This window comes from Panthera pardus, unplaced genomic scaffold (assembly GCF_024362965.1).
Source record: "Panthera pardus isolate Hobbes unplaced genomic scaffold, ASM2436296v1 HiC_scaffold_14, whole genome shotgun sequence".
Lineage (NCBI taxonomy): Eukaryota > Metazoa > Chordata > Mammalia > Carnivora > Felidae > Panthera > Panthera pardus.
In genome coordinates, this window is record NW_026526699.1 from 4,958,893 (window position 1) to 4,986,868 (window position 27,976).

The window sequence follows — 27,976 nt, forward strand, 5'->3', positions numbered from 1 at the left end:
CAACAGTTCTAGGGGTAGTTCGCTCCAGGGAAGGAGAGGAGAATTCAGTACAGGGGAACGTTTCAATTTTCTACTAGGAGAGAATATATATGTACAACGTGTATCATTACATTTTCTTAAGTAAAATCAATAGCCGTTGTATCCCATAGCATAAAAGAGGAAAGAAAACCCGTGGAACAAAGAGCTGCCACAAAACAGAAGCCTGTCTGAGTCACTGGGACTCAGCTCTGCCAAATGGTTCAGGCCAATGACCGACAGGGCTTGAGAAACAAGGGACGAGTGTCTCCACGCTCCCGGGCGTGTCCAGAGCAGTGGTGGCCGGGAGGAGCGGGCTACGAGAGGGGCCCCAGAGGAGACGGCCGTCCTTGCTCCTGGCCCTGCGGTCAGACCCTGGAGCACAGCACAGCAAACCAAGTAAATGCCCCTCCCGGGGCCACCCACAGCATAGGTGACAAGGGACAGAAACAGGACAGCCTCCCATACCCTGGGCAGCACTGTCCCAGTGACCAGGCTGCTCTTCTGCCTGGCTGGCACCTGCTGTCCAGGCTGGGACAACACAGCCCAGCTGGCCACTGGGCCAACCCCCTCCCCTGGAGACAAGCAGTCCCCAAGCCCGGACCCTGCTGAGAGATGGCCGCTGCCCTGAGCGAGCCAGCCTGGCACTGAGTCAGACAGAGACGCTGCAGCCCGGACGGGGATCCTCCCCCCAGAGACCAAATTAATTCGGAGGGTGCTCACGGTGATGGCAGGCAGGGGCATCGAGTACCTGGTGCGGGAGGTGGGGCAGCCCGCGCCCTGAACCCCCACACGAAGCCGAAAACCAGCTTTGTGGCAGCCAGAGGAGGAGACCCTGTTTACCACTGGGCTGCGGAAGGGGGCCTTCCTTCCAGCGACGCTCAGAAAGGAGACCCTGCACGGCTCCCCACTGCTCTTAGGTAAGATCCAAAGTCCTGATGCCTGCCATGGAATACAATTCAGCCATGAAAAAGGAAAGAGCCACGGACGCCTGCTACAACATGGGCGAACCTCAAAACACCATGCGGGGTGAAAGCCAGACACAGAAGGCCACGAAGGGTATAATTGCATTATGGGAAATGTCCAGAATGGGCAACCCACAGGCAGAAAGTAAACTAGCGGTGGCCAGGGAATGGGCGGGGGGGGGGGGGGGTGGTGCATAATGGGTATGGGGTCTCCTTTGGGGGATGAAAATGTTCTGCCATTCAACAGGGCTGTGGTTGCACAGCACTGAATGTGCGAAATGCCACTGACTTGTTAAAATGGTTCATCTGTATGTGAATCTCACCTCCGTTAATTTTTTTTTAAGTTTATTTAATTTTGAGAGAGCGCACAAGTGGGGGAGGGGCAGAGAGAGAGAGAGAGAGAGAGAGAGGGAGAAGAGAGAGAATCCCAAGCAGGCTCCACACTGCCAGCGCAGAGCCCGACGCGGGACTCGAACCCACGAAACCGCGAGATCACGACCTGAGCCAAAGTCAGACGCTCAACCGACTGAGCCACCCAGGCGCCCCGTAGGTTTGTTTTAATCCAAATTCCTTCCCTCGGTCTGCGAGGCCCTGCATAACCCGAGCCCTGTCCATCTCTCTGGCTACATCTAACGTCACCTCGGCCCATTTGCTCCCTCGCTGATGTTGGTTACACTGGACATCCCAGGTGAGCCATCAAGGAGTTCCAGTCCTGGGTCTGCACAATGCACATACCTCAGTTTCCCCAACTGTTCAATGAGGGCATTGGCTCAGCTGGTACATGGGAGATGCAGATTCACGTATCTTGATCGCCCCTGTCCAACACTTCAGCTAGTAGCCACGTGCAACTGTGGCTGCAAATATAAGCTGAAACTTATAATTCAATATACATGGGGGCACCTGGGTGGCTCAGTCTGTTGAACATCCGACTTTGGCTCAGGTCACGATCTCGCGGTCCGTGAGTTCGAGCCCCGCGTCGGGCTCTGTGCTGACAGCTCGGAGCCTGGAGCCTGCTTCGGGTTCTGTCTCTCTCTCTCTCTCTCTCTCTCTCTCTCTCTTCCCTCCCCCGCTCATGCTCTGTCTCTCGCTCTGTCAAAAATAAACATTAAAAATAATAATAATAAATGAAATAAACAAACAAACAAGCAAACATGAATCAGGGGCACCCGGCTGGCTCAGTCAACCGGTTCAGCACCAGCCTCTTGATTTAGGCTCAGCCCACGATCTCACAGTTCATGAGTTCGAGCCCCGCATCGGGCTCTGCGCGGGCGGTACGGAGCCTGCTTGGGATTCTCCCTCCCTCTCTCTCTCTCACCCTCCCCCACTTGCTCTCTCCCTCAAAATAAACAAAAACTTTTAAAAAATTAAATATGTGTGAATCAAAATGAAATGAATTGGAATCGTAAGTTCAGATCCTTAGTTTCTCTGGCCACATCTCAGATGCTCCACAGTAGCCTGTGGCTACCCCAGTGAAGAACACACATAGCAAACGTCCCCATGGTCATAGAAAGTTGGACAGCGCTGGTCCGGAGGGCTGGACAGGCAACACGTTCTAGATGGAATGTTGTAAGCCCCTTGACAGGAGGGGCTATAAACTCAGTCCCTACAACAGCGCCGGGCACATAGTGGGCGCTCACTGACTATCTTATGCATAAACTAGAGATCACGTCGCTGCAAACCAGTGGTCCCAGCCCTGCGGTTCTTCAAGAGGAAGCCAAACACCCAAATTATCACACTAAATCTTCTATATCTCTGGAACGTGAGCTCGAAAATTATCACGGCACTGCGCTGGCCAAACGGGTCTGCCCCTGGCCAGGATACGGCCATGAGACAGGTCCTCAACCTGTCAACAACTGCATGAGGAGGCGGCCAAGGTTCCCTCCACCTGTGCGCATCAGGAGAGGGGCTCGCGGACACAGAGAACCCAGCAGGTCACAGAAACTCTAAAACTTCCCACTGACCTCCCCAGGAGCATCCAGAAGAGACACGGGAGGAAGAAGCCAGCGCAGAAACAATGTGCCGAAGCCCCGGGTGGAATTAATATTCTAATCCCAGTGTCTCACATCTCACATCGATGAAGGCAGCCACTGCCGCTGTCCTGGAATGCTGACTCCCCGCGATGACCCTTTTCAAGGGAGTAAAGGGGCAAATATACGGAGGCGGGGGCTGTGGGGAAGGAGTATCTGGGCACCAAGGCCAGCGGCAGGACCCGATGCCGGGAGGAGCCCACGTCGAACCTGCTGTCCAGGAGTCAGGTCGGACTGTGTGACAGGCCACGTTTAAACCATAGGGCCCCAGGGGCACCTGGGTGGTTCCATCAGCTGAACGTCCGACTTTGGCTCAGATCGTGATCTCACGGTTTGTCGGTTCAAGTCCCGCATCAGGCTCTGTGCTGACAGCTCAGAGCCTGGAGCCTGCTTCAGATTCTGTGCGTGTGTGTGTGTGTGTGTGTGTGTGTGTGTGTGTGTCTGCCCCTCCCCCACTCACACTCAGTCTCTCTCTCTCTCTCTCTCTCTCTCTCAAAAATAAACATTAAAATTTTTTTTTAAATCCTTGGGCCCTGGGGCACCTGGGTGGCCCAGTCGGTCGAACATCCAACTCTTGGTTTCGGCTCAAGTCATGACCTCACGGTTCGTGGGTTCAAGCCCTGTGTCAGGCTCTGTGTGCAAAGTCTGCTTGAGATTCTCTCTCTCTCTCATAATAAATCACTTCCTTAAAAAGCCACAGGGCCCCAAGGCCAGGCACCAGAAAAGGGCCTGGGGCATCCGGTGCCCCTGAGGAAGACAAGTAGGAAGGACATCACTACATTTGGAAGAAACTAAAGGGAGAGTGAACCAGGCCCACGAGACCCCCACCTGCCAGCTGGGGGGTCGGCCATCCTTCACCAGCATTCACAGCCTTCCTGACGAATCCAGGAGCCAAGGAGCTCCTCCCTCCCCACCCCCTCCACTCTGTCCTTGGTCAGAGGACCTTGAAAACATGTCTGCAAATTCTTTGACACTTCTCTGATCAAGAGAGGGAGTCAAATTCCCCTTCCCTTGATTATGGGCTGACATCTGATGAATAAAATGCAGTGAAGTCACCCCAAGTGACTTTGGAGGCTAGGTCATTGCAGGCGACTGAATGCATTAATGAAAAGCGTTTTAAAGTGGCTTCGTGGAGAAAACTTTTTTTTTTTTTTCGGTACATATTGGCGTCCGAGAGATCATAAGTTCTGGAGAAGCGACAAAACTCCACTAAGCCTAGAAAAAAAACTATAAAGCCCTGTCACCAAAGATAAATATGCTGGTCTCAGCAAATGCTTCCAAAGGGCAGGGCTGTCACAGACGTATTGGATTAAAATCGAGAATGTTAAGGCAATTAGGCCAGCACCACCTCCCATCAGGTCTGTCGCTTGTGACCCATCGTTGCTGTTAGGATGACCCCACCCAACGTTGTGGAATGCACCCTTTGGCTAAGATTTCTGTGCGCAGCTGTGTGCTACCTCTCGTGGGTGGCATCGACGTTTTCGTCTTTGACATTCAGCGTTCCAACCCTACGCCAGGTGCAGGAGATTGAGATCATTTTTGAAACACTTTTGATTGGCAAGGGGAGGGGGAGAGGGAGGCACAAGGAAGAACCTCTCATACCAGTAATTACTGGCAGATGGCATCTACTGTGTCTGACGGCATTCTAGGCACTGTAAGGAAAGCAAGGAAGGAAGGTTTAAAAAAATATGTATCCATACAACTCTGTCCTCGATGAGCTCAGTCTGGAGGGGGAGGTGAGGTATGTGCAGACTTTCTAGAGCACACAGAATGCCAAAGGCTTTCCAAGGAGGACGGTCACTGCCAGGCAAGGGAATCTGAGAAGCCTCCGCGGGACTTCCGTTGGGACGCTTCCGGTTGGAAGCGAGAAAAACCCGACTCAAAGTAGCTTAAGGGAAAAAAAAGTACCCTGGGTCACGTACCGGGGAAGTTCAAGATCAAGCTCATCTCAGAAATAGCTACTTCGAGGCACTCGGCTATGGTCCCCAGGAAAGCTTCCTGCTCTGTCTCTCGGTTTCATCTTTGCCCCGTGGCGCCTCATTCCCACGCAGATCCAGAACAGTCGGTACCTTCTAAGACGGCCTGCTGGCATGCACAGCTTTGTACAGTCCTCTCCCCTTGAGTAAATGCCTTCTGACCGATAGAACACTTCCATGATTAGGCTGCAAGAGATGGTCATGTAGTGGCTTTGATAAAGCAAACTGCCATATGGAGAGAGGGCCACGTGGCAAGGAACTGAGGACCAGGGTCCAAGAACCCACAAAAAGTGAATCCTGCCAACAACCATGTGAACATGGAAACAGGACACTGCCCCCGCTCCAGGCAAGCTTTCAGATGAGACCCCAGCCCTGGCCAACATCTTACCTGCAGCCCTGCGACAGATCTGGAGGCAGAAGAGACCCCACGCACAGGTCCCTAACCAATAATAAAAGTGTATTGTTTTGAACCATTAGCTTACGATAATTTTTTACACAGCAATACTAACCGATACCGCCAGGCTCACCTCCTACGAGCTTAGCAACTGCAGCAGAAAAGAAGGACCTCTTACCCAATGTTTGCAACAAACATCCCAGGGCCAGCCCTCACTGGCCCAGCTTGGGTCATGTGCCCAAGCGTGATCCAATCCATGAGGCCTTGCTGAGATGCTCTGATGGGTCAGAAAGTCAGAAGCCAGCCCCTGAAGGAGGAGGAGGAAATTGGCAGGATCCAAACCACGTGGCCTCAAAGCAGGGAAGCCATAGTTTTTCCCAAATGAAAACCAGGGTGTTCTAACAAATTGGACAACCTAGAAAAATGGATACATTCCTCAAAAGCATACAATCTTCTGAGATTAAGTCATGTACAGAAATAGAAAATCTGAACAGACTGATTACTAGCAATGAAATTAAATCAGCAATTAAAATAAAACTCCCCGTGGGGCGCATGGGTGCCTCAATCAGTTAAACATCCAACTTCAGCTCAGGGCACGATCTCACGGTTCTTGAGTTCAGGTCCCGCATCAGGCTCTCTGCTCTCAGCACAGAGCCCGCTTCTGTCCTCTTGTCCCCCTCTCTCTCTGCACCTCTCCCGCTCATGTTCATACTCTCTCTCAAAAATAAATAAACATTAAAAAAACAATTAAAATAAAATAAAATAAAGTAAAATAAAATAAAATAAAAATGAATTGAACTGAGTTAAATTAAGTTAAATTTAATTTAATTTAATTCAATTATTTAATTTAATTAAAAAAAACAAAACTCCAAACAAACAGAAGTCCAGGACAAGATACCTTCACAGGTAAATTCTACCAAATATTTACTTACTTACTTACTTACTTATTTTTATTGAAATACAGTTGGCACAGTGTGACATTAGCTTCAGGTGCACAACCTAGAAATTCAACACGTCTATACATTATGCTATACTCGCAAAAGTAACCATCTGTCACCATACAATGCTACCACAATACTATTAACTCTATTTCCTATGTTGTACCTTTCACCCCTGTGACTTATTCATTCCACAACCAGGAGCCCTACCTGCCACTTCCCCTCACCCATTTTGCTCATCCCCCCAGCCCTCCTCCCCTCTAGCAACTATCAGTTTGTTCCCCGTATTTACGGGTCTGTTTCTGCTTTGGGTTTGTCTTGATTGGTTTTCCAGTCTACCAAACATTTAAAGAATAGTTAATACCTATCCTTCTCAAGTTACCCTAAACAAAATTGGAGACATATGAATGCTTCCAGATTCGTTCTACAAGGCTAGCATTACCCTGATACTAAAACCAGACAAAGACACTAGAAAAAAAAAAAAAAAAAGAAAGAAAGAAAGAAAATTACAGGTCAGTATCTCCGATGAACATAGATGCAAAAATCCTCACCAAAGTATTAGCAAACCAAATTCAACAAGACATTAAAAAGATCATACACCATGATCAACTGGGATACATTGCAGGGATATGAGGTTGGTTTAGCATCTGCAAATCAATCAGCATATAATACACCACATCAACAAAACAAAGGATAAAAATCATATGATTAGGGGTACCTGGGTGGCTCAGTCAGTTGAGCGGCGACGACTTTGGCTCAGGTCCTGATCTGGCGGTTTGTGAGTTCAAGTCCCACATCGGGCTAGCTGCTGTTAGCACAAAGCCCACTTCAGATCCTCTGTCCCCCTCTCACTGCCCCTCCCCCACTTGTACTCTCTCAAAAATAAATAAAGCATTTAAAAAAATCATATGATCATCTCAACAGACGCAGAAAAAGCATCTGACAAGATTCAACATCTATTTATGATAAAACTCTCAACAAACTCAGTGCAGAGGAAACACGCATACCTCAACATAATAGAGGCCATATATGACAAACCCAGAGCTAACATCTGACTCGACAGTGAAAAGCTGAACATTTTTCCTATAAAATCTGGAACAAGACAAGGATCTCCACTCCTCCCACTTTCACTCAACATAGTCGTAGAAGTCCCCGCCACAGCAATTAGGCAAGAAAAAGAAATAAAAGGGATCCAAATTGGAAAGGAAGAAATAAACTGCCACTATCTGTGGATGACATGGTACAATAAATAGAAAACCCAAAAGACCCCACCGAACAACTATTAGAATAAGTGTGAATTCAATAAAGTTGCAAGACACAAAATTAGTATACAGAAATGTGTTGCGTTTCTACACACAAAGAGTGAACTGTCAGAAAGAGAAATTTTAAGATAAAATTTACAACTGCATCAAAAAGAATAAAACACCTAGGAATAAATTTAACCAAGGAGGTGACAGACCTGTGCTCTGAAAACTAGATATGACATTGAGGAAAGAAATCGAAGACAACACAAATAAACAGAAAGATACACTGTGCTTGTGATTTAGAAGAATAAATAGCATCAGGGCGCCTGGGTGGCTCAGTCGGTTGAGCGTCTGACTTCAGCTCAGGTCATGATCTCGCAGTCCGTGAGTTCGAGCCCCGCGTCGGGCTCTGGGCTGACAGCTCAGAGCCTGGAGCCTGCTTCAGATTCCGTGTCTCCTCTTCTCTCTGCCCCTCCCCTGCTCATGCTCTGTCTCTCTCTGTCTCTCAGTAATAAATAAACGTTAAAATTTTAAAAGAAAAAAGAATAGATAGTGTCAAAATGTCCATAGTACCCAAAGCAACCTACAGATTCAAGGCAATCTCTATCAAAATACCACTGGTATTTTTCATAGAACTAGAACAAACAATCCTAAAATTTGTATGGAACCTCTAAAGCCCCCAAATAACCAAAGCAATCTTGAGAAATTAGAACAAAGTCGGGGGTATCATGTTCCCAGAGTTCACGCTATGCTTCAAAATTACAGTAATCAAAACAGTACGGAACTAGCCCCAAAACAGACACATAGATCAGTGGAACAGAGCAGAGCTCCCAGAAACAAACCCACACTTATACGGTCACTTAATCTGTAGCAAAGGAGGCAAGAATATACAATGGGGAAAAGACAGTCCCTTCAATAAATGGTGCTGTAAAACTAGACAGCTACACGCATCTGAATGAAAGTGGACCACTTCTTTACATCAAGGATATTCAACGTGGATTAAAGACTTAAAGATACGACCTGACACCATAAAAATCCTAGAAGAAAACATAGGTGGTAAGCTCTTTGGTACTGGTCTTAGCAATAATTTTTTAGATCTGTCTCCTCAGGCAAGGATAACTGAAGCAAAAATAAACTCCTGAGGTTACACCAATATACAAAGCCTCTGCACAGCAAAGGAAACCACCAACAACGTGAAATGGCAATCTACTGGATGAGATAAGATATTTGCAAATGACATATACGATAAGGGGTTAACATCCAGAACATATAAAGAACTCCTACCACTCGGTATCAAAAAACCAAAGATCCGATTTCAAAATGGGCAGAGGACCTGAATCGATGTTTCTCCAAAGAAGACATACAGACACACAAGAAGATGCTCAACATCATTCATCATCAAATAAATCGAAGTAAAAACCACAATGAGATATCAACTCACACCTGTCAGCATGGCTACTATCAGAAAGGCAAGAAATAATGACATGTTGGCGAGGACGTGGAGGAAAGGAAACCCCCATGCACGGCTGGCTGTAACGTAAATGGGTAGAGGCCACTGCTAGAAACAGTACAGAGGGTCCTCTGAAAATTAAAAATAGAGGGGCGCCTGGGTGGCGCAGTCGGTTAAGCGTCCGACTTCAGCCAGGTCATGATCTCGCGGTCCGTGAGTTCGAGCCCCGCGTCAGGCTCTGGGCTGATGGCTCGGAGCCTGGAGCCTGTTTCCGATCCTGTGTCTCCCTCTCTCTGCCCCTCCCCCGTTCATGCTCTGTCTCTCTCTGTCCCAAAAATAAATAAAAAACATTGAAAAAATAAAAAAAATAAAAAAAAATAAAAAAAAAAGAAAATTAAAAATAGAAATACCATATGATCCAGCAATCCCACTTCTGGGTATTTATCCAAAGAAAACAAAAACACTAATTGGAAAAGATATATATGCGCCCCTCCGTTCACTGTCCATTATTTACAATAGCCAAGGTGTGGAAGCAACTTAAGGGTCCATTGATAGATGAATAGATGGATGTGGTATGCACACACACACACACACACACACACACACACACACACTGGAATATTACTCGACAATCAGAGTGAAATCTTACCGCTTACAACAACATGGGTGGAGCTAAGAGGTACTATGCTAAGTGAAATAAGCCAGACAAAGACCAACACCACACGATTTCACCCATCTGCGGAATCTTCACTTGTACGTGGAATCTAAAAAAAGGAAACAAACAAACAAACGAAACAGAAACAGGCTCACAGATACAGAGAACAAACTGATGGTGGCCAGAGGGGAGAGGGACAGAGGGTGGACAAAATAGGTGAAGGGCATCACGAGGTACAATCCCCTAGTTATAAAATAAATAAGACACATGGACACCATACACAGCTTAGAGAAGACAGTCGATAATATTGCGAAAACTTTGCACGGTGACAGATGGTAACTGCAACGGTCATGGCAATCGTTTCATGATGTATATAAATAAGGAATCGCTGTGCTGTACACCTGAAACTAATATAGTATTGTTTGCCAATTACATCTTAATTTTTAAAAATAGATTTTAAAAAGATGGGTGTTACTCTCCGAGGAAGGCAAAGATAGCAGACCACCACTCTCACGCGACAGGATTCGGAGATGAAATGATGTTGGAGCAGAGATGAGCCAAACCACAAAAAGGAGCACCAGAGCACACAGTAGGTGTTCAATTAAACATTCAGTAAATGGAGAAACAGGTAAAGCCGTGCGAACATTCGTTAAGGAATCCTGGGAATTCAAGCACTGTGTTGAGTTCTTACACAACATCTCTCTTCGTCTTCACGGCAGCGCAAGGAGTAGGAGTCCCTGCGTCCCCACTTCATGGAAGAGAATGTTATATAGCACAGAGAGGCTAAGCAACCAAACCGAGGTCACAGAGCTATCAAGTGGTGGGGCTGGGATTCAAACCCAGGCAGTGAGTCTGCCTGAGCTCATGCCCTAAGTTTCAGTGAGGTCCTTTGAAACGGTTAGCAAGAAGAAAGCAGCTGGGGAAGCCGCAAACGGTACGAAACTAAGCAGTGAGAGACGTGATACACGTCCACCCCGATTCGAACACGTATTAAAAACTCACAAAGCAAGATGCCGAACGAGAGGAGGGAGGGACCCTTGAGGGACGGGAAATATTGGGAAAAGAATCCCAGCACCTTCCTCCCTCACGGTGTCTCTATGCCACGGTGACAGAGAAGCAGAATGCAGTCGCCCTCCCAAAACGATCTGAGCTGACAGGCAAATTGGTCCAGTGGGAAGACGAGGCCACTTCAGACCTTGCGTGAGTGAGGCTGGTGCGAACAGCAAGGCTGACACCTCCTCCCCCGATACCTTTCCTGAAACACGCAGACCCTCCCAACAGCTCAGCCCATAAACTTAAGAGAAAAACACTTCAACCGGCCTGGGCGTAGGGGGTGGTGGGTGGAAGGAGAAGAAGATATCGTAAGGAAATAAAAATCTCATCATAAATCCATGGGGCTTTCTCAAGAGCCTTTCCCATTAGAGACAAATGGGTCTGCATCACGGGCTGCAGAGGCAGACACCAGAGAACGGGAGGACGTCCCTCTTCTGAGACTGAAGCTCCCACGATCTGGAGAAATGCCGTGAGTAGATGGGCTGACATTCCAAGTCCTCGGGAATCACCCACAGTGGGAGCCACCGGGAACAGGACGCTGGGAAGCTTCGGCAGGTCTCCAACAGCCAGTCCCCCACCGTCCCCATTGCTGTGTTAACTCCACTTCCTCAGGTGTCAGCTCTTCTGTCTGCTCTCCCCCAGTCCCCCCACCCCGGCTTTGTTTGAATGTCTGCAGATCCTGACTGGGTGCTGATCACTGCACAGTGTTCCTGGTGGGTGAACGCCTACTTTCTGACCCCCTTTTCTGTGTTTGGAGAATCCCCATTTCATGAGGCAGCGGGAAATCACCAAATACTCCTTGATATTTCTATACCATGGACTGCTATGCAACAATTCAAAAAAACAGTTCTATATGCAGGTCGATATTGGGGAAGAGACAAAGAAGTAGATGTTTTTAAATGTTTTTAATATTTATTTATTTTGGGAGGGGGCAGGGGCCGAGAGAGAGGGAGACAGAGGATCTGAAGCAGGCTCCGTGCTGATAGCAGACAGCCTGATGTGGGGCTCGAACTCACAACCCGCGAGATCATGACCCGAGCCAAAGTCGGACGCTTAACCGACTGAGCCACCCAGGCGCCCCAGAAGCATGTTTTTAAAACAAACTTAAAACTATGTTATAACATATTTATTTCTGGGGTGCCTGGGTAGCTCGGTCGGTTGTGACTCTGACTCTTGATTTCGGCTCACAGTTCGTGGGATTGAGCCACGTCGGGGCTCTGCTTGGGATTCTCTCCCATCTCTCTCTGCCCCTCCCCCACGCGTGTGTATTCTTTCTCCCTCTCTCTCTCAAAATAAATAAACATTTAAGTGTGTGTGTGTGTGTGTGTGTATTTCCCACAGGAAAAATACACAGCAAACTGATATGGATGGTCACCTTTGGGGAGGATATGAAATTGTTCAAAAGACACTTCAGATTGATCCGTAATATTTCTTCAAGCCATATTTATATCTTTCACAGAGATGGTGTTACACACTCATCAAACTGCTTTCTTTTCCTCCTGGCACCCAGAAAAACTATGTCTCCCAGGCCCCCCCTTAAGACGCAGAATAAAATCAATCTCTCTCTCTCTCTCTGTCTCTCTCTCTCTCACACACACACACACGATTATAAAGGATCCTGATGGTTCATGCCTTCTCTCCAAACACTGTGTTATCCCTGCTAAGGTATTTATCACCAACTACTAATTATTCCCCTGGCATCCACTCTGTCCTTCCACAGTAACAGAACGCTTGATTTTTGGCGATCTAAAATGAAGACTTCCCAGATTCTCTTGCAGCGAGATGGGGCCGTGTGATTTAGTCACAGCCAATGGGACACAAGTGGAGGCATCGTGGGACTACCAGGACTCTTCCACAAAAGACAACTGATCCTTCACCCTCGCTTTGTCTGCACCCCCATACTGGTGCCTGGAATGGAGACGAAACTGCTGTACCCACAGCTGCCATCTTGGGCCGTGAGGACAAAGACCACAAACTGGAAATGGCAGAAGGGAGCAAAGGCCCATGAGGACTGCACGGAACAGAGCCAACCTACAGTCCTGAAGTACAGAGCACCAGAATCTGATTTGGGATGGAAACAATCTCCTACTTTTTAAGCCACCACCACGTAAGTGTGTGCTACTCGCTGATGAACCCATTCTCCACAGACGCCCATCACACCACACAGCCAGGATTCCCTTCCCCCAGTGAACCACAAAGCAGCTTCCGTCCCGGGTGACCCGAGTTCCGTGCACCACAGCCCCCAGCACCACAAAAGCCCAGCAGCAAATTCAGAGGATCCCCACTAAGGCACTCTCACCAGCCCCAACAGGGCCCCCGAAACCCTACAGGAAAGAGTGGGGCTGTCTACATAAAACTCTGCATTAGTGTGGCTAAAATACCTCGAACATTCCAGATGTCCTGCCTTTCCTGCCCCCTCCTTTCCCACCACCCACCACCCCACCCCCTTCACTCCTTCATTCAGGTCATGTAACTCTGGTTAACCTCTCAGTGCCTCGATGTTCCCTTCTTTAAAAGGGGTATAGTAATAACACCCACACACCCAGACTCGTATTAGGTGAGCTGACACATGCAAATTACTTAAAGTTGTGACTGGCATGTAGAAAGCACCATGTAAGTACTAACTATTTTATACACAGAGGGGACTTTTCGTTCATTGTTGTTGTTGTTTTAATGTTTCTTTTTATTTTTGAGAGAGAGAGACAGAGCGTGAGCGGGGAAGGGGCAGAGAGAGAGGGAGACACAGAATCCGAAGCAGGTTCCAGGTCTGAGCTGTCAGCCCAGAGCCCGACGCGGGGCTCGAACTCACGGACCGTGAGATCGCGACCCAAGCCGAAGTCGGACGCCCAACCGACTGGGCCCCCCAGGCGCCCCAGGTTCACGGTGGTTATTGAAATGGCATCGCACAGCGTAAGTTACCACGCAACTCGCTCTTCTCTCTTGGCAAGCCCACGTCATCCTTCCAGGGGAAGAGACTACGTCCCAGCTGCTCTTTTTAGCAGTTACACGGTCGTGCGCGTGGAAATGCCACGAAGTCAAGAGCTACTTTACCGATGGGGCAGTCGGGCCGCTTGGTTCTCTTTTTTGCCGCTAGCGAAGACGCTGCTAGAAACACCCCTGACCCTACAACCTTGAACAGTGGTGCTCTCACTTCGAAAACCACAGGCGGCCCAGAAGTGGGATCGCGGGGTCAGAGACCAGCTTCTCTCTTCAGAGCTACGCGCAGAGCGCATCCCAAATGTTCCGTGTTTTCGATCAAAGCAACCAGAAGACGTGTGAAGTCACCGGCCTGAAGTCACAAGGACGCAGCCCAGCGGTTCCAGCGGCGGCCAAGGGCACGCACAACGATGGCAGGGAGTGTTCGGCTCCGTGCGGGACAGGCACCAGAGGTCTCAGCCCACGGGTGAGGGCTCTCCCGGCCTGGGAGGCTTCTCCCCACCTCACTTGCTCGGTAGGCTGCTGAGGCAACTCCTTCTTGGGGAAATCATCTCCTGTCTCTCTCTGGCAACGTGCTTCCGATTCCAACTCCAGAGACGAGCTTCTGCCTTAAGTGTGGCTAATCACATAAAGGATTCCATCCACAGTCACAGTCCCCGGGTGAGGGCTCCGTACATGATGCAAGTGAGTCCAGGGGTCCTTGCTGGTACAATGAGAGAAGGGACAAGTGATTTTGGAGGAAAGCCTGGGGCTGACGGTGGCCAGATTTGCCATCAGGTGGAGAAAGGCTGTCTGAGAATTAAATGAACACAGAGGGAAAGAGAACCAAGAGACAGAGTGAGAGAGCAGAAGCGCTCACTCATTGGGAGCGTTAAGCACCTGGATCTAGCCACGCCTGAAGGCGTTGCTTCCTTGAACTTCCTAGCTCCAGAGTCCAGCAAATGCCCAGTTTTGTCCCTTGCGATGATAAGAATCCAGACGACTATAGGGACATACACTCTGCATTTGGCACATTCGTCTCCGTAAGTGAACTCAAAATCTTAGCATTGAAAACTTAATGCATCACGGACCTGAGTGTCACAAGTAAATATACAGAAGGTTATGTTCATCTTTTTGTTTTAATTTTTTTTAACGTTTATTTATTTTTGAGAGACAGAGAGAAACGGAGCGTGAGTGTGGGAGGGGTAGAGAGAGAGGGAGACACAGAATCTGAAGCAGGCTCTGGGCTGTCAGCACAGAGCCCGACACGGGGCTCGAACTCACAGACCGTGAGATCTCGACCTGAGCCGAAGTCGGACGCCCAACCGACTGAGCCATCCAGGCGCCCCCTTTTGGACTGTGTTAAAGATGAACTTCTGACTTCGGCTCAGGTCATGATCTCATGATCCCCGAGTTCGAGCCCCGTGTCGGGCTCTGTGCCATCAGTTCAGAGCCTAGAGCTTGCATCGGATTCTATGCCTCCCTCTCTCTCTCTCTCTGCCCCTCCCCCACCCACTCCCTGTCTGCCTCTCAAAAAATGAATAAACGTTAAAAAAAAATTTTTTTTTACAACCCAAAAAGAAAAAACACAAGGCCATAAAAGAGATCCACTGATCAGCACCATTCCAAGTATAAAATAATTAACCAACGGGCTCCTTTAATCCTGGCTATCTCCAACAGCATCCCTACAAGGGTCTCCTGAGCTGTAAGCCACCCAGCTTTGCCTACAGAGTAAAAATATCTTGCACACACATGTGCTACTATTTTTAAAATGTTACATAAATGCGACTGTAATTACCCAAACCCACTCGTTCAAAAGCATTACTGAATTGATGGCAATTTTCAATCAATATGTTTTGTGTTGTTTTTTTCAACCAAGAGATACCATACCCACAACTCTTCTCGTTCAGATGAGCTGGACAATTTTCCTGACATTACGAAGGGACACTTGTTCTTGACCACAAATGTGTGCTATTAACACACACTTACGGAGCGTTCGCTGCTTGACCTTCATTTAAGGGAAGCTTTGTCTGCAAAAGGACTAGGTGGTGCGTCGTTCAGTTCAGCTCTGCAGGCAAGATGATCTCCGACAGCACTCAATTCTCACTGTCGTGAGAAAGCAGCCACGAACAGTAGGTAAACAAATGGACGTAGCCCTGTTGTAATAAAACTTTATTTGCAAACACAAGTGGAGGGCCAGATTCAGCCCACGGGCCATAGTTTGGTGATGCCGCTTTAAGGGCTGCAGAAACCGGCCAGCAACCTGTCAGGAGCCAAAGCCAGCCCGGGGTCGGATCGAGCTTCAACACATCTCCGAACTGCAGTGGACATTGATGAAGAAGACGGAATTTGATTGACACACGTTTCGCCTACACATCACCAGGTAAAGCAAGTATACCCATAGTGGCCACGGACAACAAACTGTGCCAGAAGAATCACATCGTGAGCACGGAAACTTTTTTCCTTTTAATACTGCTGGTTCCGGCAGGAAAAATGAACACCAAAGTGAGTCTGATAGATCATAGGTCAAATCCAACCTCCACCAACTGTCCTAACAGTGTTCTTAATAACTGCCACCATTTACTGAGCGTTCAGGAAAACTGTGCTGTAAGCATTTTGCATCCAGGGTCGTCCTCGGATCCCCTTAACTGTATTCTCGCCAGTCGTGTGCATTATCTCACACGTGCAGGAACACGGGGTCGTCCACCCCAACCTTCTTCCCCGGGGCCGTCGGGGAAGAACTCACAAAAGGCAAAGGCCCAACCCACAGATGTAAGTTCTGTTTGTTAATTTCATCGCTGACAAATACTGATTTGGCCCCAGTTCCAAGAACAGTGATACTCATGGAGTCGGCACCCAGTAAAGATTTACCGAACGAATCCATCAGTCAGCCGGTCCTGCGGCGTAACTTTCCAACTGCACCCGAATCCCGCTTCCGACCTTCGTCTACAGCCACCACTCGTGGTGCAAGCCCGGACTCGTGCAGTAGACTTTCTCAGCTCTCCCTGCTTCTGCTCCTGGGAGTCAGAGCACAGCCCTCTTCTGTCAAACCTGGACCAGCTGCCTCCTCATGCAGAGGAAACAGTCCTTAGCACCTCAGGGCCTTTGCACTGGCTGTTCCCTCTGCTCGGAACACCCTTCCCCAAGAAAGCCACCGAATAGCTTACTCCCTTACTTGCTTAGGCCTTTGCTCAAATGTCACCCTTCCAGATGCTGCTATTGAGAATTGCAGGGGCGCCTGGCTGGCTGTTGATGGAGCGTGAGACTCTTGATCTCGGGGCTGTGAGTTCGAGCCCCACGTTGGGTGTAGAGATTACTTACTAAAGCAAAAATATTTCAAAAACTAAGATAAAATAAAACTGCCAAACACCCCTTCCCGGCGCTCCCTCTCTGCTGCCCTGTTCCGTGCTTCTCTGTAGCACTCACTACCATTTAAGAAACTGCATTTCGATTATTTGTTTAGTTCAGTATTTGTCTGTCTCCACCTTAATGCTGATCCCACGAGGACGGGGACCTTTGTCTGTCTTGTCCTTGCTGTGTCACCAGCTCTGAGAACAGTGCCATCGCAGCACAGGCGCACAAGAAAAATGTGTTAGAATAAACAAAGGCAGGCAAGGAGGAAGGAAGCAGACTGGGGTGGAGTTTCAAGGAAGAAAATCGGCAGGAGGGGAGATCGAGACCTGTTTTACCCATGGAGAAACAGTCTCAGAGAGCTCAAGGAGCTAGACCGGGGTCCCAGACCTCCCGATTTCTTGCGAGGAGCCAGAAACCTGGATACTGACATCTGCTACTTTTTAAACGCTGGCAACTAACGAGACGAGTCTGCAGGCCAGTTATGGCCCAAAGGCAGCCAGAGGCTCCCCGCTGGCCTGGAAAAGCTCCGAGTCACCGCCACCCCAGAAAACTTATTTGGCGAAATGGCATTTTCCACGCACACCGTGCCCCTCCCTTTCCACTGCCCCTGCCCCATATCTCGGCCCGAGGACAGGGTCCCCTCCCGCCTGGCCACCCCCTCCAGCCTCATCTCCCGCAGAGCCCCCGTCCCTGTGCCCGGGCGCCCCCCAGCCCCCCCAATCTGGCCCCCCGGCTCCCCCGGGGGAACCGGCAAGGCAGACGGCACGACCACAGAAGGGGAAAATACTGAGCCAAGGATATAAATACGTCGACAGCACACAACACGAAGAGAACCAGGCAAACAAAGGAAGCCACGGAATCCGAGAGCCGGGGGACCAGGCAGAGCCAGCCTGCCGCTCCGGAGTTCTGGAAGGAACGACAGGACCCTGCAGCAGGCCCGCGGGGTCGGCCCCGGGAGCGCCGGCTGCAGCCACAGCGCTATTTTTACGTGTCCATTTGTCCGGTGCGTTAGGAGCCCTGGTGGGAGACATTCCGAGCACAGAGCAGACGTTAGAGATGCGTTATTTACTGAGTCACCCTTCCTGGGCGCTGCGTTCTGGGCACCAAAGCACAGCCACGATGAGTTAGGTCCCCCAACGGGTGAATTCAGGTTAACACCGCAAAACAACCGCGCTCAGAAGCACCAGGAGGCTACACACACTCCATCACCCTCAGTAATAAAATACAGCAAATCAAATTGGACTCTATTGATTTTTTATGTAACTATTTTGGGACTGGAGTGTAAGGAGAGGGTATTGATCAGGTAAGGAGCCAGGTGTCAGGGAAGGGAGTTTGGAGCAGCCTGACTGTGGACCCAGGTGCCTTAAGCAAGGGAGGACGTCGGAATTCAAGTCCAAAGGACCTAGGCTTTCTTCTCTCCTTCCCTTGGCAGGCAGCGGGCATCACGGGTCCATCCTGCACTCAAGTAGCAAAACAAGTGCGTGGATGGAGAAAAGGGGACAACGGCGGCTCTGTCTCTCCCCTTGGCACCTATCACCGCCTGCCATTAAATTATGTATTTGTTTGTCTGTTGTTTTCTTACTGTCTCGCTCCGCCCGAATGACAGTCCTCAGAATGGGGAATGTGTCTCCTTTGTTCCATGCTGTGTCCCCAGAGCTTAGAGCTGATGAACAGATGTTTGCTGAACGAATAAACGAATGAACGAATGAATGAATGAGTGAGTGAATGAACACGTGGTCCGTGAGCACCTGCTGTGTGCCAGGCACTGAGCAAACCACCTTGCAAGTATTCCCACTCCCGCCTGGAACACCCTTCTCCAGGTGGGCTCCTTCTGATCATGTAGGTCTTTGGACAAGATGACTGCCACCTCCTCCAGGAAGTCTTCCTGGATCACCCAGTCACTCGCCATCCCATAGCCTTGTGTTGAACACGAGGGGCACAAATTACTGGCTAGGACTTTCCTGTTTGTGAATTTGCTGGCTCCCTGTCTCTCCATCACACGAACCTGTCCTAGAACGCAAGCCCCTGAGATCGCAGGTACCTAAGCCGGAGAGATTGGGAAATGAGAGAAAACTCCAGGATAAGAAGGCACCGTAGAGGCAGGAAAGACAGGAGTCAGGCTCGTTGGGGAGGAGACCCCGCCCTGCCACTCACAATCTGCATTGTCTTGATCGGGTCCCTGCGTTCCTCTGAACCTTAGTATCCCCACCGGGGATACATCTGAGCCCCTAACCTCTCCCTGGGCGGCCGCCCAAGAATCCAGGGAAATCCGAAGTGAGTAGCCACACGTAAGCACCAAGGCTCCGTTAACCTTCACTTCACAGCTTTGACTGTTACAGCAAAGAGCCCATCTGGCCTTCCTAGGTTGAAACCGCACCCCCGATGTGATATCAGGAGGTGGGGCCTTTGGGAGGTGATGAGGTCACGATGGGGGAGCCTCAGGAGTGGAGTGGGTGCCCTCATAGAAGAGACCCCCCTCCCCCCGCGCCCGCCGCGGGCTCCCGCATCCTTCCACCACATGAGAACACGGGGAGAGGAGAAGAGGGCTCTCGCCAGAACGTGGCCATGCCGGGGCCTTGATCTTGGACTTCCCAGTTTCCAGAACTGTGAGAAACAGAGGTCTGTTGTTCACAAGGCACCCACCCTGGGGTATTTTGCTACAGCAGCCCGGGTGGACTGAGACAGGGCCCATTTTACAGATGGGGATACTGAGTCTCAGAGCGGTCAAGGGTTAGACGAGATCTCCCAATTTCTTGAGAGAAGCCAGAAACCTGGATCGTGATACTGACACGTCCCACATTTTAAATGCTGGCAACTGACGAGTGAAGTCTGCAGGCCAGACATGCCACAAGGGCGACAGAAGTCGTCCTCCACTGGATTTCCACGCAGGCTCAGTTACCCAAAACGCCAAGCCCTCCCTGCAGATACACCCCAGGGCTCCTGACTGAGGGGGACAGCTCTAGAGCTGCCAACACTTCCCAGAACGATTTTCTCAAAAAAGAACCAAATCCCTGAATCCCCTGGGCCCCGATGAGCCTCAAAATCCAATCCATCGCCCACAAACCCTGGTGCCAGGAACACGCAGACGGTAACAGTTTCAAGAGCACTGACTCTGAACCAGGCCCGCTGTGGGTTCACATCCGTCCCCTTCCCTCTGTGTGACCTCACATAAGCCACGGCCTCAGTTTCCTCATCTGTAAAATGGGACAAGTACCAGTCCTTACCCCATGGGGTTGTTGAGGGTCCAATGAAGCGAAATCCGCGAAGGGCTCAGAACACACAGACAGCTGTCGACGGGGGTTAGTTACGGAGCTGTTTCAGACTCCCAGGCTCACTGAAATGGAAGGACCAGGGCAGGAGACCAAAGGGAAAAGAGGGGGAGTCTGTCCGCCCAAGTCTCGGCCTTGAACGTAACCATCTAATCCCTCGAGGGCACCAAACGTAAAGGATTCCCAGGCGCCTGCAGAGTTGACCCCCCAGTCTGGTCGATTCCTAAGGCTCGCAACCTTAGTTCCCCTTCACAGACGCATGTGTTGCAGGACAGAAGCACAAGCCCCCAGCAGAGGCTGGCACTTGGACGGGGCTCGATCACCACCCCCCAGCTTGGCCCGCGGAGGCCCGTCCACACCACTCTGTGTGAGGCTGCGCGGGGGAACCTGGTTGCGTCAGGTGGTAGGTAAGGCACAGACCAGCACCTGGGCTAGAATGTGACGCTGTGTGGCCTCAGGCAAGTTACTTGGCATCTCTGGATCTCAATATCCTCACCTATAAACGGTGAATAGTGAGAGTGTCCACCCGCCAGGGAGCTGGGTCTCTCCCACTGTGTTCACACAAGGCAAGGCCTGGGCCGGGGCCTGCGACACGGCGGGGGGGGGGGGGGGGGGGGCCTTCAGAAGCTCTTGCTTCTATCACCGCGTCCCATATCAGCACCACTGGGATGATTCACTGCTTTTGTGAGCATCACCAAACCAGTGTCGTTCTCCTGACCTTGGGCTCCTTAAATGGAGCCACAGTCCCTCAAAGGCCCATCCAGTAGGGCTAAGCCTCCCCTGAGCACAGTGAGAAACCCCTGGGGGACGTTCTTTACAAAGAACAATCGTGTGAGCCACGCGCCTGACCTGACACCAATTCACCCGTGTGGCCCTGAGGAAGTCTCTCCCCTGGTCTGGGTCTCCTTTTTCCCATCTGCCCAGGGGGCGGTTGGGCCAGGTGCCCCGAGACGCCTTCTTGCTCTGCGAGACCACTCATTCACTCCAAGAAAGATCTGGGGGGACCAAGCTCCCCACGAAGCCGTCCGTGGCGCCCGGGTGCCTCCATATCCCCAAGGGGACGGGCCGCGTGCATTTGCTCAACCCCACGGCAACAAAGGGAAAGTCCCCTCTCTGTGCCCATTCGATGTCAGACCCAGGAGAGAAGAAAGGAGCCACCCAGCCGCGTACAACCGGCGGGGGGGGGGGGGGGGGCTCATCCAGGAACAAGGCCCCTGGAAGGGCTCTGCCAGCCCAGAGACCACCCTCCTGGACTTCACATCGACAAGCGAGGGGGTCCTTCTGCTCTCTTGGGTCATGGCAATCACCGTGCTCTTTGGTGGCTGTGACTGCTGCAGCTCATACAGAAGCCTCCCGCCTCCCAAGTCCCCCGCATCCGGTAGTGGGGGGGGGGGGTGCTGAAATGATTTACTCTGGGAACCTCCACCGTACCGCCACTAAATCACTCAGGGGAGGTGACAGCAGTTGCATCCCACCCCCCAGCACCTCCGGACGACACTTCTCTGCAGAGCAACACCATAGACGGGCAAGCCCCCCCCCCCCCAAATCACTATTGTCAGGAGAAAGAAATATACCACATTGCATGCCAAGGTGCCAGGCAGGGCGACGAGTATCTCCGCTTTGGGGCCAAAGCCACCACCCCCCCAACACACACACAAAGTCACTGCCAGTCACAAGGCCCCTCTGTTGGGGGCTCTCCACCCACCCCAATTTTATAGACCCTGAGCACAATGGGTCAATGAAGCAAGGCGCGTCCATTTTCCCCAGCAGGGACTGTAACATCGCCGCTAATTTGCAAAGCCGTAGCTCGCACAAAAGTGCCTTGAATAATGGGGGCCCCCTAGTCGCTAAGCCGGGGGATTTGTGCTGACTCTTACCCAGTGCGCTTCCATATGTTTAAGCGCTTACAAGGCTGAGTACGCCCACCTCGCTCTTTACCATGGCAGCTGCCCACGCGGGGGGGGCGGGGGGGGGGGGCACAGAGCAGACAGTCCCTGCGTGTGACGGGGGAGAGGGCGTCCTTCCTTCCCTCAGCACCCTTCCAGCCCCTCTCCCGAACCTCAGCCGCATGCGATCGCTAAATCATGCCAGAAATGACCCAGAAGATCCAACCAGCTCCGAAGGAAACTGTAGCTAATTCCTCTGAACCTTTCAACCGACAGTAGGCAGCTAAGTATCTTTCAAGAATCGCAGCCTTGTTTTTTTTCCTAGCTCTCCTAACTGGTGCTAAATATAGAGTTATCAAACTGTCTCTCTTTATGTCCCCGGTAGGGACCGGTGAAAAGACTTACATGTGCTCCCGAGAACCTGACGATGGCAAGGGGGGGTGGGGGGTCCTCTGCCTCGTGGCACCTGCACGAGGCATTGCCCAGCTGAGACCCTCGGGGAGCGGCAGGGACAGCAGGGCTAGGAGCCGGGGCCAACAGCAGGTTTCAGACGTGGTACACCTTCCCTGCCAGGACCCGGCCTCCTCCCAGAGCCAGGCACAAGCTCTTCCGTTGCTAGGGGATGGGAGGGGGGGCGGGGGGGGTTCTCCATGTTCTACAAGCGGCAGGCAGGCAGCTTCTCTGAGAGACTTCCAATACCGGCTTCCGAGCACATCCAGGCAAAGGCTGACCCCCGTGGAGAAACAAAATAGAGACACAACTGCAATTTTCAAGTCCAGGGAACTGCACTTTGGGGAACAGGTCCCAGGGAAGGCTTCAGCTAAGAGGAAACAGCCCTGACCCCGGCAACAGCCCCCCCACCCCCCTTATGAACCACGGAAGGACACCGAGAGCAGGAGACACGGTCGGTATGGCTGCTCATTAGCCCAGCAGAGGGAAGACCCATCCACACGTGAAGCCAGAGCTGAACGCCGACAGAGATCTCCGACACCAGGTTTTTTCCGAGTGGAAGGTTTTATGAAATATTCTGGGTCACTTCAGGGCATCTCGAAGGCAGACAATGTTTACTTTTTCCACGCAAATACATCACCCGTTAAGTTGGCATACGAGGTTTGTTCCTAAATGCAACCTCCCTAAGGCAGTTGCAGCTGAAAAGTTAAAGTTCTATTTTTCTCCTGCATTCTGGGTGTCTGTGCGGTTTGTTTGTTAAGAAAAGGAGCAGAAATTTTTTTCTAAAGAGAACGCTCTCTGCTCCCCCAATCATGGGTCCTGATTTTGAAAGGGTTGGAGGAGAACCGAGCTCTCCAAATGCACACGCAGGTTGCTCGTGACGGTTCCGGGTTCATCGGAGCCTTCAGGACGGTCTCTACTGCTTGGGGTGGGGGAAGGGGAGGGGACGGACTGGCATTTTAGGGTGGCCTTCCTCTAGAACCAACATGTAGCCACGCCAAGGCGGTAAAAGCGTTCCAAACTCCAGCAGAGAGAGAAAATACACGACTGTTCTGCCTTTCCCACTCACTGGGTTTTGGCGACAGCTGCGCCGGTGCCAGCAGGGAGCCCGGCTCCATGGTACCCAGGCAATGGCTCTGGGCATCACCGCGTTCCAGGCGGCCCTGCGCGCGCGGGGCTGCCCGGCCGCCTTGGGGTCAGGGCGCTGGGGCAGCACGCGTCTCCAGAAAGCGAGCAGCAGGCTGCGCCTGGGCTAAGGGGAGGCCACTCGGGGAAGGGACATGTTCGGGGAAGGGGGGGGTGGGGTGGGGTGTAAAAGCAGGAGGGTGCGGCGGGGAGCGGGGAGAGGCTGCGGACAAGCCAGACAGACTGCGCCGACCGAGACGACCTCAAGGCTGGGGCCCCGCAGGTGTCCTGGGAACGCGCGGCCGTGCGTCGTCCGCGGGCAGCAGGAAACCGGGAGAAGGGGGTCCACCGACGCCCCGTCACAGCGAAACCCCGGGGAAACCAGGACCAGGCGGGGCGGGGGGCGGGGGGGTGCTAGATTCCTGGAGGCGCGCCCCCACCCGCCTCGAGACGCTGAGCGCCTCCGGTCTGTTGCCCCCGTGCGCCCTGCAGGCATCCGCAGGGGAGCCGGGGCGGAAGGCTGGCGGGCTCTCGCGCCGGGCAGAGAGGTAGGTGCCGGGGACCCCTGGGTTCCCGGGGTCTCCCCAGACCCGAGTCCGGGAGGTGCGAGCTGCCGGGGACTTGCGAAGGAGGTGGCCGCCCCGCGCGGGAGCCAACTTTGTGCGCCGCGGCCGGGGTCGGGGATGGGGTCCGGGGACGCGTTACCTGGGCACCGGAGCGCCGTCAGCGCCAGCAGGAGCCCGAGCGGCGGCGCCCGGCCCGGGGGCGGCATGGTCCTCGGCGCGCGGTGGGCGCGGCGCGGGGCTGCTCCTGTCGCGCGCCCGGCCCGGCCCGCGGCTCCCGGGGGCGGGGGTGGGGGGCGGCCCCCGGCGGCTACGCTCGGGCGCCGGGCATGGCTCGCCCCCGGGGCGCCGCTCTTCCCCAGACGCAGGCGGCCGGCGCTGGCGGCGCTTCCTCCGCTCGCCCCTGCGCGCTTCTCCGGGGCTCGGCGGTGCGCGGCCCGGGAGCTGGGGGCCGCGGGGGCTCAGCGCCCCGCGCCCGCGCCGGCGGCCCCGCACTTGGCCCGAGTTGCGCGGGCCCCGCCGCCGCCGCCGCCGCCGCCGCCGCCGCCGCGGCTCCTGCGCCCCAGCGCCCGTCCCATCGCCGTGGCGCCGCCGCCGCCGCCGCCGCCGCCGCCTCTGCCCGCGCCAGCTGCCGGCCGCCCCGCAGCCCGCGAGAGAGTGAGCGAGCGGCGAGCGCCGGGCGGAGGGCGGGGCGGCGGCGGGAGGGCGGGGCCGGGGAGGGGGCGGGCCCGCCGCGGAGACGGGGCCCCAGGCGGCCGCCCAGCCATAGGCGGCGGGACGTGCCACTCCCGGGCGTCCCTGGGGGAGGGCGCCCGGCGGCACAGGCCCAGAGAGCCCCGCGGGGGCGGTCTGGGGCGGGCGCGCGGACGGGGCCGCGGGAGGGGGCACCTGCCGGCCGAAAGCAGATAGATGGGGCGGATTCGGGCCAAGTGGCGGGAGTTCCCAAGGTCGCGGGGGGGGGGGGGGGGGGGGATGGTCCTCGGAATGGGGGGAGGGGTGTCCGCGGGGGACAGGGGCTGCGAGGCTGAGTGCGGACGAGAGGTCCTGGGATACTTTCGGCCCAGCTTGGGGGTCCCCGTGGGGTCGCCTCGGGGAGTCGGGGGGGGGGGGCTACCTGAGGAATTTCCACCAAGCACTAGGACAGGGATGGGGGTGCCCTGGCTGGGCGCGGTCAGGGGCCCTGAAAGAAAGCGAAGGCGTCTTGGGGTTGTCTACACAGGTGTGAGGCAGGGGCCCTCGGGGGCCCTTATTTACTTGAACGGGAGGACGCCCAGGCGTCAGGCATACACGACCAGGCGAGGGACGGCTCTGGGGGCAGGGTCACAGCGACTGCGCCAGGGTGTAATGGAGGCAGGGACCGGGACTGGGTGGGTGGTCGCATTCCTCCAGCCTGGGAGACGGGCCTCACTGGGGGGTCACAGTAGCTATTATCCCCCCGGGGGGCACCTCTCACCCCAACCCGGGCCGGGCCACGGGGGCTCAGCAATTGAATGAATCAGGCTGGGGTCACATGGGGGCTCCTGCAGTCGTCAGATGCCGGGACACTAGCCCTACACAGCTGGGGGCCGGTGGGGAGGCACCTGAGGTGGGAGTCCTCCCCCCCCCCCCAGTCCCGGCTCCCGTGTACCAGCCACTGGCTCCAGTGTCTAGGTTTCCCATAAAAAAAAGTGGGTCAAACTGTTTAGAAACGTCAATAAGGCAGCAGTGGGGTGAGCAAACCGAGTCCCAGAGTCTTGGCTGAGAACCCGGCCCTGCCACCCCAGTTATGCCACCTGGGCCCCGTCATTTAGGCTCCACGGCCTCAGTGTCCCCATCTGACAAATGGAAGCCACCGCAACGTCCACTTGGGGTCCCGTATAAGGCGTATAAAGCCCCCGACCTATGAAGGGAGAGCTCATTTAAAGGGATCCACTGTCCACATGATCATTCTCATCATTATGGTCATTATTCTCACGTATCTGATTTTCCTCTGTGGGCCCAGAGCTCACATCTGAAGAACAGTCCTCCCCCTCCCAGCTGGCGAGGGGGGCCGGCGGGGGACAGGGCACCTGCTTCATTAGTACAGACAAGCTCATTAGCAGAGGCAGCGCTCAGCTCTTCTTCGATAAAAGAAGGAAGAAGGAGCCGGGGGCAGGTGACGAGTCTCTAGGCCAGGTTAATTGCGAGACAGAAAGGGAATTTCCCGTCGCAACTAACGGCTTCCTTTTCAAGGAACCCGAGTGCTGGCCAAACCCCTTTGGGCTCCCTGGCAAGGCCTGCGATCCAAACGTGGAGAACCAAATACCAGGATGGACAAGAGGTGGTCTCCTCGGGTCTGGGGTGGCCCTTGGGAAGGGCCCCTCTGCCCCCCCCATGACGGTTCCCCCGACTGGGAGCATGATCCCCACATGCTGTCAGCACGGCCTGAGATCCTCTGAGCCCAGATTGCGTCCTCTGTGTCTTCTCTTTCCCACTCACTCATTCGTGTTTGCTGAGCTGAGCACCTACTATGTGCCAGGCCTTGGGGATTGGGGAGGGAGATGGGGAAACAAAAAATGAATGGAATGCAGGTCCTGCCCGCCCCCAAAAGGAGGAAAAGGAGGAAATGCATACAGAGCTGATCTCTGGGGAGCTCACAGCAGGGAGACCTGGGGTGTTCTAGGCAAGGTACCCACGTGTTTGCCGACAGGTCTGGGGGGGGGGGGGGTTGTGACCAAAGACAAGTCATTTTCTGGCCGGGATGCACGGGGAGGGGGTGAATAGGTCTGGTGAGTCCCTCACATCCTCAGAGAGGCCTTCCCAGACCAGACCAGCCATCTAAAACAGACCCCCTCCCGGGACGCCTGGCCGGCTCCATTGGAAGAGCAGGAGACTCTAGATCCTCGGGGTCCTGAGTTCGAGCCCCATGTTGGGTGTAGAGGTTACTTTAAAACGTAAATTTAAAAAACTTCTAGAAGTAATTAAAAATTATTGAAAAATAAAATGGACCCCTCCCTAGCTCTCCATTCTGGTCATATATCGTTCTAAGTACTGCTGTTACAAAGCTAAAGTAGACAGGCATAGTTCTGTCCCCCCACCCCCAGCGGATCCCCCCCCCCCAGCGGATCGCTGCTAATGATGGCTGTGGAGAGGGATCTGTTTTTTGAGGGTGGCTTTGGCCACACGGCTGTGGTGACTTTGGACAAGCCCCTAAACCCCCTCTGAGCTCCTATGTGAGATGAGAATTCCAGCCCTCCCTCAACCTGTCCTGTGGTTGGTAAGGACTCCCGCATATTAACCAGGCCCCAGAGTCTATATTACAATGGGTGTATTTCCAGCATTATTCTGGGCAGGGAAAAGGACTTCCTGAAGGGGTCAGAGAAGGTAGGAGGGACCCGCAGCAGTGACCTAGAAGACCACTGCCCCCCCCCCCCCAGCCCGGCAGAGCCCTCCTCTCAAGCCTACCCCACAGCCCCACTCAGCAAACCTAGAATCTCACCCCCAGTCTGCTGGCCTCATAGCCCGAGACAAGATCGTAAGAATTACGCAGCCAAACCCCCGCCCCCACCCCCCGCCGTGTGCAGATGGGGAAACTGAGGCCAATCCAATTAAAGCGAGCCCAAGGCCCTCTGCTCCGAGCTAGCTTCCCCCAGGTCCCGCACCCCCTACCCGCCCGGCAGGTGCCCCCACGCGGGCCCTCTCGCGCGCTTCCCCGCCCCCATCTCCTGCTCAACTCAG

The 27,976-nt window shown here is 53.2% G+C and overlaps 1 protein-coding gene and 1 non-coding gene across 2 annotated transcripts in view; both read right to left on the reverse strand.

Annotated features, from left to right (window-relative positions):
• Positions 1-24,889, reverse strand: part of LOC109277780 (transmembrane protein 132B) — a 366,439-nt gene extending 341,550 nt beyond the window's left edge. The window contains 1 exon segment of the mRNA XM_053901892.1: positions 24,423-24,889. Coding sequence (XP_053757867.1) covers positions 24,423-24,489 — 67 coding nt within the window. The 5' untranslated portion in view covers positions 24,490-24,889.
• Positions 1,436-1,521, reverse strand: TRNAQ-UUG (transfer RNA glutamine (anticodon UUG)). The gene has a single exon. It is a non-coding gene; the product is annotated as a tRNA-Gln (tRNA).
• Positions 24,890-27,976: the final 3,087 nt, after the last annotated feature.